Source organism: Bemisia tabaci, chromosome 1, assembly GCF_918797505.1.
Source record: "Bemisia tabaci chromosome 1, PGI_BMITA_v3".
In the NCBI taxonomy this organism is placed as follows: Eukaryota; Metazoa; Arthropoda; class Insecta; order Hemiptera; family Aleyrodidae; genus Bemisia; species Bemisia tabaci.
The window spans coordinates 43,312,644-43,325,382 of record NC_092793.1 but is presented as its reverse complement, the minus strand read 5'-3'; the positions used below and the strand labels follow the sequence as shown (position 1 = coordinate 43,325,382).

General features: G+C 41.3%; 1 protein-coding gene across 8 annotated transcripts in view; it reads left to right on the top strand.

Annotated features, from left to right (window-relative positions):
* CtBP (C-terminal binding protein) overlaps positions 1–12,739 on the top strand; it is a 139,316-nt gene that overhangs the window by 97,104 nt on the left and 29,473 nt on the right. For all 8 annotated transcript variants that reach the window (XR_011899998.1, XR_002009683.2, XM_019054485.2 and 5 more), the window contains one exon: positions 4,024–4,264. Coding sequence is in view for 6 of the 8 variants with exons in the window: in XM_019054485.2 (XP_018910030.1) it covers positions 4,024–4,264 (241 nt within the window). In the remaining 2 variants the exon portion in view is untranslated. The remainder of the gene's footprint in view (positions 1–4,023; positions 4,265–12,739) is intronic.

Sequence of the window (12,739 nt, the reverse complement as noted above, 5' to 3'; positions counted from 1 at the left end):
TTTAACTCCGGTGCAGAGTAAAATATTTTAAGATACTCGTATCTGGTCTTGAATGATTACCTACCTACCTCTCGAACGGCGGGATGAAATGACCTCAAAAACCGGATTTTAACAGCAGACATCCATTTTTTCGAAGTTTGCCCTCCCTATTGGCGAATTGAAAGTCTGAAGAAACATCATGGTCTTACACGTGTCACTAATTTTTGCGTAGCTTAAAAATATTGAAACAGATTTGGTCTCGGAATAGCAATTGCCCTCTCACGCGGTGGGCTGAGGCACACCTAAAATGCAATTGCCGCACTTAATACCACAAGAGTTGTCCTTAGTGTGAAACTTGTTATACATAATATAGAACAGAGCAGGAGCATAATATTATCATAATCTTTATCTCTTTAAGATAATACTTTTTATCAAAAAAGATGAGTTTACGGAAAGATTCGACACAATATCCTCCCCTAAGAGGATCTTCCTCTCTCATCTTATGAGACATATTTAACACGTAAATACCAATGATACCAGCCCGTATGCTAGAGACTTTTGCTGCGGATTCACGTAAATAGAAAAAATAAACAGAACAAGCTGAAAAGTCTACAACGACCGATAAACTAACAATGATTAATGCTGTTTTTAGTGCAGAAATTGCGTTTTAAGTGTACCGGTAGGTCCAAAAATTGTCCAATCAAGTTCCAATTTTTAGTAGGCGATCCTAATGCCAGGCATCACCAGGAAAACCCGGTGGAGCGGGACTATTTGAAACTTTTGCGAAAAAGACACATCCTACTGTGGGAAGCCCTTTGGGAATCTTAAACCTCAACATGCGTGTTTCTCTTGAACAGTTAAGGTTAGGCTTTTGACATGGAGAGGACAAAGGGGGCTTGCGCAGTGCGCCCTTTCCCCGCATGACCTTGGGGAGTCCTCTTAGGTCTTTTAAACCTAAAATATCGTGTTTTTCATGAAAAGTTACCCTATAATAGCTCAGAATTGCAGCTTTTCCAGGGATGTTAGTTCATTTGAAAGAAAACTGGTGTTCATCGTGGGGAGCTCAAGCACGGTAACACCAGCCGCAGCCCCCCCCCCCCCTCTCTCTTTGGAGGGTCTTTAATTTGATTGAAAATTGAGAGACGGCATATTCTTTTACTCCATACTTATTGAACTTTTGCGTGGACTCTATTCTCATTGAACTTAAATGACCACGTTTCTCAACGCAATTTTTAGTTACAAGGGGGGCCCCCCAAAAATACCCCCTAAAGGGTCGTGAGGGGTCCTGAATATATGAAATTTGGATTCTTTTTGGTCCATTCCCTATTCCACTGACCACTTCTCAAAACATCAAAACCAGTTTTTCTTGAAAAAAGGCCTGGAATAGTAGGTCTGAGCCACCTTATATATATATAATTAATCAAGAATTTCCGGAGAAAGTTCGGTCTGGCGGCCCTTAAGCAACCGATTTCGGCTGCCAGACCGACTGATCCTTAATCAGGAAGGTTTTCCGCGTTAAATGAGCCCAATATCAAATGTATATGTTTCCGGTTGAAATTTGAGCACTTTTTTTCCAACTTTGAACCGGTCTGGCGGCCCTTAAGCAACCGATTTCGGCTGCCAGACCGACTGATCCTTAATCAGGAAGGTTTTCCGCGTTAAATGAGCCCAATTTCAAGTGTATATGATTCCGGTCAAAATCCGAGCAATTTTTGGGCTTTTTAGGGGCCTAAAACTTTCTTAATGCAACCGGTTTGACCTGCCAGACCGCCCATTTCTTTTTACACACCAAAATCCGCTTCGAATGAGGTGGGTGGCAAATTTATATTATTCCGGTTGAACGAATCGTCATGAGCTCTCGGTCTACTATCCCCTTCAAAATACTCGCCAGCTTTGTCGATGCATTTTTGCCACCGTTTCTTCAATTGGAAGAAACACTGTTGGAAATGCTCAGATTTGAATGATCGCAATTCTTTCAAGGTGTTCTCTTGAATTTCTGGAATGGTTTGAAAACGTCGACCTTTCAAGGTAGATTTAAGTCGTGGAAATAAGAAAAAATCACACGGAGGTTTCTGCATCACGATAATGCACCTGCCCATGCATCCCTCCAAATTCGCGAATTTTGTGCAAAGAATGCCATGAGTGTCCTCCCTCATCCCCCATATTCACCTGACTTGGCTCCGTGTGATTTTCTCTTATTTCCACGACTTAAATCTACCTTGAAAAGTTGACGTTTTCAAATCATTCCGGAAATTCAAGAGAACACCTTGAAGGAATTGCGATCATTCAAACCTGAGGATTTCCAACAGTGTTTCTTCTAATTGAAGAAACGGTGGCAAAAATGCATCGACAAAGCTGGCGAGTATTTTGAAGGGGATAGGTGATTACTTGGTAAGCTGCTTAAAATGTTAATTTCCTTATTTTTAAGCATTTGAATAAGAGAGCAAAGAAGTTTTTCACTTAGAACCTGGGTTTTTTGTAAGTTGTATCCAAATTTTTCTTGAAATAAAGACAAAAATCGCAACCCGAGTTTGACTTTCCTTTATTCCAAAGCGTGTAATTTCCTTACCAAGACGAATTTTTGCATTCTGTAAAAACAAGCATCTCCAGTAGCTTATCAGCTTTCAAACAAGCCCAAGAAAACTTCATCACGACGCTCGGTTCGCCTTCTATGACAAAAGTCAGGTTTCTTTTGGGACAGCCCCCGTATTGTAATTTTATATCTTAGGGTTTCAAAACGCATGACTTGTAATTTTTCCCAAATACAAGCTCTTTTATCCAATGCAATATTTGAATAATTCTCGCATTATCATGTTCTGTTTTTATGAGACTGTTGCTCCTTGGGCACCCAATTTGAAAGCCCTGGGTGAGCCAATTGATGAGGCAAGCTTGTTGAGATTTTTTCACAAAATCAAAAAATCTGAGAAAAAAAACAAAGTCATGTATTTCTTCTTTTTAATATTTTTTTTTCTTTTCAAAAGCAACTAACCTCTCCCCTCACCAAAATTCTGAGGTGCATCAGGATATGCTGATAATTTAATGATGCGTCAAATGCTATGAAGTTTTAATTGTACTAGCCACGTTAAAAATTGCCACTATACTATAGTGTCAGTGCAACATTGACCTATGCTGCGAGATCCTATTGCAAAGGAGGGTGCGGATTGAGAGGCCTCCTTTCTCTACAGCATATTCCGTGCTCGATCTCAGTCGAACTTTCGAAATGCAGTCTGCTTCATAAGGATGAAAAAGTCTCCAAAACATGACAAAACCATCGGTTTGATGCAACTCGCGAAAGCCAGTTTCCCTGTCCGAGTTCGGTCGACTTTTCGGCCCAATTTTCGCATCTCCGGGAGGTACATTTTGAGCTACATCTCAGTCGACCTTTCAAGAAGCAGCCAGAGTTATTTGCATGAAAATCTCTCCTGAACATGGTATAGGCATCGCTTTGATGCAACTTGCGAATGCCAGCTTCGCTGCCCGAGATCGGTCGCGCACTTTTCACACCCTAAAGTTTACAACCTAAATACTGTGAATTTCTTATGGTAAAGTTCCTTTTCGATCGGATTAACCTCCACTTCAAACCCATATGTAAACGGATTTTTGGAGGAAAATAAAACACAAAAGTACACACTCGTGTCCGAAAAATTGCCCTGATCACGAATAATGTAACAATAATATTTGGAAAATTTGAAATTCAATTTTTGATTTTTGTCCTTGGGATTCCGCACTGTGCACCTGCCGACCTCGCTCTTCGAGACTAAGCTTGAGTCTGAGTCTCCACAGACTCAACTGGAGAGATCGTTAAAACCCCTGGTGCCGAGTATTCGGGGGCCCCTTCCCCCTGGCTGGCTGTGAAGGTTTGCTTCAGCAAGCCCAGAATACCTAGCCTTACTCAGTATAAATATGTTTTCCAATTGGATAAGCACAAAAGTATTATTGTTTTAATGTTGAAAAATTGCATCATTGTTCGTAAAATACAATTAATACCCATTGGGTTTGATGTACCTCTTTTGATGCGATTATTTTTGTTTTTGTCTTTATTAGGTCCTTTGAAAGAGGCTCCTAACTTAATCTGCACTCCTCATGCAGCATACTATTCAGAGGCATCTTGCACAGAATTGAGAGAAATGGCAGCCAGTGAGATTCGCCGAGCAATTGTTGGCCGCATTCCTGATTGTTTGCGCAATTGTGTGAATAAAGAGTATTTTCCAGCTGGGACGGTCTCTGCGTATCCAGGACCAGGTCCAACCTCAGCAGCAGCTACTGCTGATGGAATGAATGGAGGGTAAGTTTTAATATGTGCATTCAATTTAATGTCCAATTTTTTAGTTTGCACAATGTGCAAGGGGGGGGGGGGGATTTCGCCTTTGTCCAGTGACAAAAATTCAAACTTTTTTTTAGAGTGAAGTCGTAATACAGGGTGTTTGAAAAGTCCTCTTTTTCCCTCCCCCCTTCGCTGACTTTTTACCGAATTGAGGTAGAAATTTGAAACTTGGAGGACGTTGCTAGGTCAAAGGGAGCCACTTTTTGAACCACCTAAAATTTTCAGGGTCCCCCTGGGGGGGGGGGGAGATCCAGGGTTGCCACGGTCAGGGAATTCAGCGAAAACCTGGAAAAGTCAGGGAAAAAAAGTGCTCTGGAAAACCTGGAAAAGTCAGGGAAAAAAAGTGCTCTGGAAAACCTGGAAAAGTCATTGAATTTGACCAAAAACAGCTAAAAGTCCGACAATTTTCACAAGTTGCTTAAAATCTTGTTAAATAAATGCTCTACAATTAACTTCTGACTCCTTAGCTTAAGCGTGTTTCAGATGAGACGCTATATTAGTGCGATGGTAGCTAGCAAGGTGTAAATTTGGCTGTGCGATCATGGCGCGCGTTCTCAAAGGTCAGGGAATATCTCCATTTTTCGTCGGGGAAAACCTGGAAAAGTCAGGGAAAATCATTTCCAAATTTTTGTGGCAACCCTGGAGATCCCATCTTTTTATTTATAAATGGGAAGACCTCTCTTGTGATACCTCGTTCAAAAGAGCACAAATAAAGAAAAGTTTCAGCGCAAATCTGAAGTCAATATCTCAAACCATTTCAAAATATCCGTTAAAGTTCAAGATGACTGATAATTGACATTGGTTGTTCATCAATGGATTTGTGCAAAATTTGGCATCCAGTGGTATTGCGACACTAGAAAAATGAATTTGAGGTTAGATATTCAAAAAATACGAAATTTTCCAAATGGTGGCCGGTTACAGTTAAACATGGCCGGAAATTGGCATCTCGGTTATTTCCCCATGGATGTACTAGAAACTTGGAATGTAGGGGTATGTTTGCATGAAATTAACGAAAAGCGACCCTACAAGCGACTGTTTTTTGGCACAATTTGGGACTGCAGGAATTTTTCTGTAATCAGGCCCTAACAATACATTATAAATCCCTAAAACTCTGGTAAAATTTTTAGCTTGAGTATATGAACGGTTTTTGAGTAATAAGGGGGAAAATTTGTCAACTCGCCATCATTCTTGACAGCATTTTAACAGCCAAAAGGCGGGAAAAACGGACGAAAAAGTTACAATTTTGATCGGTTTTGGCAGTAATTGTTCTTTTTGGGCTCCCGTGCACACTGCTCATGATTGTGTTCGGTTTCAACAATTTCGGCGGTACAGTAGTCCATTCAAAGGTCATTCAATTTTCCCGCGAAATAAGCCAATTTCCCCTAGATTTGCCTCCACATATCTCAGCAAGGTCCAAATCAGTTCAACATTACGTTGGCGTGTCCCCAAATTTTGGGAAAAGTTCAAGGAAACGAAATTTAAACGGTCATATTTAATCACCTTAAATTTCGTTTTTTTTTTAACTTTTCCCGAAATTTGGGGACTTGCCAACGTAGTGTTGAACTGATTTTGACCTTACTGAGATAATCTGGAGGCAAATCTAGGGGAAATTGGCTCATTTCGCGGGAAAATTGAATGACCTCTGAATTGACATATGTGAGGGTCTGAAACCCCCCCCCCCTCTAAAATTAGTTGGAAGTGATTTCTGCAATTTTTTCGTTACGATAGTTTGAACGGGAGTTATGATTTTTTGAAAATAGGATTAAAAATTTGACCTTTAATATATCATAACTCTGTCACAAATTAAGATACCGGTCTGTAGTTTGCGCCAAAATTCTTAGTTTTTTATGCTCTTTCGAATGAGGTATCATAAGATAGGGGTTGCCATTTGAAAAAAAAGTTGGGGGCCCCTCCACCCCCCCCCCCTGAGGGCGACCAAAATTTTGACCCCTCCCCCCTAAAAGATGGTCCCCTTTGAGATATGAACATTCCCAAAGTTTCATTTTTCTATCTCGAACCGTTCAAAAGTTAGAGGAGGGGGGGCTGGACTTTTGGAACACCCTGTATGAATGAAATAATGCTACAAAATCTAATCAATAACAAAGTTCTGTGAACAATATGGTCTGACATACAACAATAATTCAAACAAACTACGTACAAGGATTTCCTCAGGATCTGAACTCTGCAGGAGACCAACAGGTTTTCATCATTTTCAAAAAGTTTGACTGAGGATTTTAAGTATTCTTAAACTCCCTCATTCTGGATCACTGCGCGGTGAAAATTTGTTAAGCTGAACATAATTTTATGCATTCAGGATCATTAAGAACATACTTAGCCATGAACTCTGCAGGAGACCAATTTTTTATCCTTTTATGAGGAGATCCTTTTTTAAAAAGTTTGACAAAGAATGTTATTTTATTTTCTTTATTTACAACAGGCGAACCTAATTACCAAAAGCACAACAATTCAAAGGTAGTGAGAAGACGGTAAGATGAAGACCAGTAGAATGAAAACGACAGTAATAAAAGAGAATAACAAAGCAAACAAGATGACAGAAAGTAGTTGAAATTGGTTGAACACAAATGAAGCGTCCTTGGCCTGGCTCTTGAAAAAAGAAATTGGGACATCAAACAGATCATATGAATCATTGCAGCAATTACCCAGGTCCCTCAACGTAACTGTAGGTTAGAGGTTACGGCAGTTGCTATGATCATGAAAAATGCTGAAGAGTGCCCCACCCCTTCTTAGGACCCGACCAGGAACGTGAAGATGAATCAACTTAACTAATTAAGAGCAATCAATAAAATTATTGAACAATTTGAAAAGAAACATGAAGAATTCTCGGCTCTCGAATTAAGGTTACTAATATGCAAAACATTACTGATGTCACCATAATCATGGTCTAGGTGAGAAAGAGCAAGGTCAGTTCTCCATGAGGCCATTCTGAGAAAAAGATGTTGAACACCCTTGAGCTTATTTGACAGGACTTGAACAGATGGGGACCATATTTGGGATGCATATGCTACGGGTAATCTAGTCAAACCGGGTAATGTCGACATTACCCGGGTAATGGCGGCAATAATTGACATTACCCAGGCCGTTTTGGTTAGGTTAGGTTAGGTTAGGTCCAGCCGGTCCCGTCTGCGGCCCTCCCTGACGACTGAGGGGTGGGATGCCAGGTATTATAACCTAACCTAACCTAACCAAAACTACTTGGGTAATGTCAATTATTGCCGACATTACCCGGGTAATGTCGACATTACCCGGTTTGACTAGATTACTCATAACACATACATTAGGATGGGTTTAACAAGTGCGGCATATGAAGATACAAAAGTCCAAACACTACAGAAGCGCATGGATCTCCTGCGAATGAAGTAGAGCTTTCTTTATGCTCTCGAGACAACAGAATCTATATGCTGGGCTAAAGTCAACTTAGAACAAAGAAATACACCTAAGTCCTTAATAGATGAGCATTGATGTATGGAGGTGTCATTTACTCTGTGGTCAAATAAAGGGGCGTCCAATTTGGAGAAAATAACACAGAGCTCTATGCAAAAACGGCTTTTTTCGCCCCCCTCTGGAATTTCTTCAGACTTTGTCCATTGATTACTCATACTTGAGCACTTCTTCTCCCAAAGAACCCCGACCCTTCCTTATGGGAAATCTCCCCCAGTCAAACGCGATGCCGCTTGGATATGTTGCTCAGCTCGTCATTCTGATCAAAAGCTCTATGGGGCCCAAAGAGATCCCATGTGCGGTTTTCGAGATATTCGCCGTTTTATGTGCGTAAACGGAGGTTTCGCGCGCTCCCGCCGGAAGCCATACCATTGTGCGGCGCCGCTCGTGCCCTTCCCTCCCAACCACTCTCCGCTGCCCCGCCGCCCATACCTTGGCTCCTCTATCACTCCAACTCCGACGCTCACGAGGCTGCGCCCATTATTACCGGACCGCGCCCGCACGCCGTCTTCTTACGCGGCCTCTCCTTCGGCCATGTCGCCTCTTTTTCTCATCGATCCTTTCTCTAAGTCTTCAAAAACGATTAAGAAGTCCATTTTTACTAAACATGATAATGCTAATAACACAAATAATACAAAAAGAGAGGAAAAACAAATGATAATCCATGCGAAAGTACGTAGGAGAGATGGAGTGCCTAAGAGACGTTAAATAAAACAAACTTTTTTTTTATTTTCTTCCCTCTTCCTTTCTTTCTTTTTTTTCTTCATTTTTCTCATGTGGAAGCAGTGAAAGTAACTTCTGTTGGAAGATGATGTTGATGTTTTTTTTTTCTTTCTTTCTTTCTTTCAATAATGACGTGGCGGAGGTTGAGGGTAATTAGTCGGCTGACGATGCCCAAGTAGGAATTAAGTTTGCTTTAGTCTTGACTTAGCTGAACCGCACCAATGGAGGAGGAGAGAGGGATCATTAAAAACTGAACTCTAGGAAGAGAGATGTCCATTTATGCGTAAATGGTCACATCTTAAGTCGCTCCAACTTGCAGCACCACCTTATCAGCCATCTTATTATCTGCTGATCGTATCCTCTAATCAGATCGTACATCCAAGACGAACTCCATAGAGATGATGAAAAAGAGTTGCAGGTCGACCGTAACATTCATGCGCGTACGCGGCTTTTTGTTAGTACGAGTTTTCTCCAGGTTCCATAAAAAAGACATTAAAGATGCGGCTGGAAGACCATTGCAAGAAAATCCCTAAGTAACTTTCGAAGGTCGAGGGTTCTGATCGCCGATCGTAAACTCGTACTCGCAAAAAAGCCGCGTACGCGCATGAATGTTACGATCGACCTGAAGGCTGATTATTTTCCGCGTCGATATCCGAGTCGATAAGTTAACGACTCACGGATAACGACTGAATTCTAACGACGTTCTTTAGCCGAGTGATTATTTACATCGAATTCCGCTGATCGTTATTCATCATTCGATAAGTTACCGTCGTTAAGTTAGCGATCTGGGATCCCAACGTTGCCGACGTGAGAGATAATAATCAACCAATCAGAGAGCGTTTATGATACAAGCAGCGCTCCAACTGCGCGGCGGCGTAAGTTGAAAACAACACATCTCTTTTCTTGACGTCACGCGGGTATTTTTTTAGGTTAGGTTAGCTTGCCGCGAATCGTTAGCTTAGAGGTTGCCGTGGAGCAACCTTTAACTTATCGACGGACTCAAATATCCCGCCACGGTTTAACGATCGGCGCGGAGTGAAATAATCGCTCGATTATAATTTTGCCGCTAACGACGGCGTTAACGTAACGATTTCAATATCGACGCGGAAAATAATCAGCCTGCTGCAACTCTTTTTCATCATCTCTTTGGAGTTCGTCTTGGATGTACATTCTGATTAGAGGATACGATCAGCAGATAATAAGATGGCTGATAAGGTGGTGCTGCAAGTTGGAGCGACTTAAAATGTGACCATTTACGCATAAATGGACATCTCTCTTCCTAGAGTTCAGTTTTTAATGATCCCTCTCTCCTCCTCCATTGGTGCGGTTCAGCTAAGTCAAGACTAAAGCAAACTTAATTCCTACTTGGGCATCGTCAGCCGACTAATTACCCTCAACCTCCGCCACGTCATTATTGAAAGAAAGAAAGAAAGAAAAAAAAAAACATCAACATCATCTTCCAACAGAAGTTACTTTCACTGCTTCCACATGAGAAAAATGAAGAAAAAAAAGAAAGAAAGGAAGAGGGAAGAAAATAAAAAAAAAGTTTGTTTTATTTAACGTCTCTTAGGCACTCCAACTCTCCTACGTACTTTCGCATGGATTATCATTTTTTTTTCCTCTCTTTTTGTATTATTTGTGTTATTAGCATTATCATGTTTAGTAAAAATGGACTTCTTAATCGTTTTTGAAGACTTAGAGAAAGGATCGATGAGAAAAAGAGGCGACATGGCCGAAGGAGAGGCCGCGTAAGAAGACGGCGTGCGGGCGCGGTCCGGTAATAATGGGCGCAGCCTCGTGAGCGTCGGAGTTGGAGCGGTTGAGGAGCCAAGGTATGGGTGGCGGGGCAGCGGAGAGGGGTCGGAGAGGACTGGAAGGGAAGGGCGCGAGTGGCGCCGCACACTGGTATGGCTTCCGGCGGGAGCGCGCGAAATCTCCGTTTACGCACATAAAACGGCGAATATTTCGAAAACCGCACATGGGATCTCTTTGGGCCCCATAGAGCTTTTGATCAGATTGACGAGCTGAGCAACATATCCAAGCGGCATCGCGTTTGACTGGGGGAGATTTCCCATAAGGAAGGTGCGGGGTTCTTTTCAGACCCCCAAAAAATTTTGGGGAGGCATGGAAGGCAAAACCTGTGAACCTTCATATCTCTAGAAGGAAGAAAGATATCAAGGTGTGGTTCGTACAAAAAATCGTCTAAAATTGCATACTTTACGATTTTAAAGGTCGAAATCCCGAAATCACTTTTTTAAGTCAACATATGTGTCTTTTTCTAGTTTTTGGGTCTAGAAAATTTCTTGTAAGCGAAGAAATTACAAAGATCTCAATTTGTTATTTGAACCGAAACCAGTTTCTTAAATTGTTCGTCTTTTTCGGAATCCAACGAGTGGTCCATTAAGCTGGAGAACCAAACGGTTTTGGAGTTATGAGCGATTGAAGTTTCCGCCCAACGCGGGCCGACCGATTTTCGCGCGCTAGAAAAGTCGGCTTTGACCGTTATTAAATCAGATTGAATGTTCTAACCGTGCAAAATGCTCTTTGATGGACTCTTGAGGGTCGCCGAGTTCAGAAATTACAGATACTTCCAAAAAATTCTCTTTTTCAAAATTACAGCTCTGTAACGCTATTTTAGAGGCCCACCAAGCGTCGACCGGCCGCTCAGTGGGCCTGTACAGGGCTATCATTTTAATCAAGGGAATTTTTTGGAAGTATCTGTAATTTCTGAACTCGGCGACCCTCAAGAGTCCCTCAAAATGCATTTTGCACGGTTAGAACATTCAATCTGATTTAATAACGGTCAAATCCGGCTGTTTAGCGCACGAAAATAGATCGGCCCGTGTTGGGCGGAAACTTCAATCGCTCATAACTCTGGAACTGTTCGGTTCCTCAGCTTAATGGACCACTCGCTGGATGCAGAAAAAGACGAACAATTTTAAGAACTGGTTTTGGTTCAAATAAAAAATTGAGATCTTTGTAAGTTCTTTGCTTACAAGAAATTTTCTAGACCCAAAAACTGGAAAAAGACACACATGTTGACTTAAAAATGTGATTTCCGGATTTCGACCTTTTAAATCATTAAGTATGCAATTTTAGACGAGTTTTTATACGAATCGCACCTTTATATCTTTCCTCGTTCGAGAGGTATCAAGGGTCTCAGGTTTTGCCTTCCATCCCCCCTAGCGCCTCTGCAAAATTTTTTGGGGGTCTGAGAATTTGGGAAAAGAAGCGCTCAAGTACTACTAATCAATTAACAAAGTCTGAAGAAATGCCAGAGGGGGGGGGGGGGCAAAAAAAGCCGTTTTTGCATAAGGCTCTTTCGATCTCTTGACATGAACAACTAAACCATTGACGTCAAACCAGTTTACAACATTATTCATGTCAGAATTCAACCTCCAGACGTGGAAAATTGACACAATATGTGGATACAGCTTCCAATCTTCAGTAAAGAGTAAATATTTCGAGAGTTTCACAACCTTAACAATGCCATTAATAAAAGTTAGGAACAGGAGATCCTCAAGATCATCTGTGGTACCTTCAGGTACACCAGACAGTACGTGGATAACAAATGAGTGAAAGTTCTTAATCCAAAGAATTCTGATTTGTCCTCGATTCCCTCCCATTATGGACTACTGTGCGGCCAAAATTGTTGAAACTGAACCCAGTCATGTGCACGGGGGCCCAAGAAGAACATTTACTGCCAAAACCGATCAAAATTGTAACTTTTTTGTCCGTTTTTCCCGCCTTTTTGCTGTTAAAATGCTGTCAAGAATGTTGGCGAGTTGGCAACTTTGCCCCCTCATTACTCAAAAACCGTTTGTATACTCCAGCTAAAATTTGACCTGAGTTTAAGGGTATCACAAGGTATTGTTAGGGCCTGGTTTCAGAAAAATCCCTGCGGTCCCAAATTATGCAATTATTATGGTCGTTCTTTAAAAGTAGATGTTTAAAAAAACAATTTTTGGCCCTTTGTTGTTTTAAGTTAAATTTTGAGTTTTTATAAAAATCTAATGTCTAATTTGTTGTTTTTGTGTTAAAATATCACACGAAAGGGTTGTTTCAGGGTGAGTTTCATAGGCAAATCCAGCGACAAAAAACCTAGGTTCCAATTTTCGGCCATTCTGAAATTTAACCAGCCGTCATTTTGAAAGGGTTTGACATATTGACTGCGGGTTTGTGCGAACAATTTTCTTTTTTCATACTCTTGCAGACGAGGCACTACTCATAGAGTCTTTTTATTGGAAGTAAAAG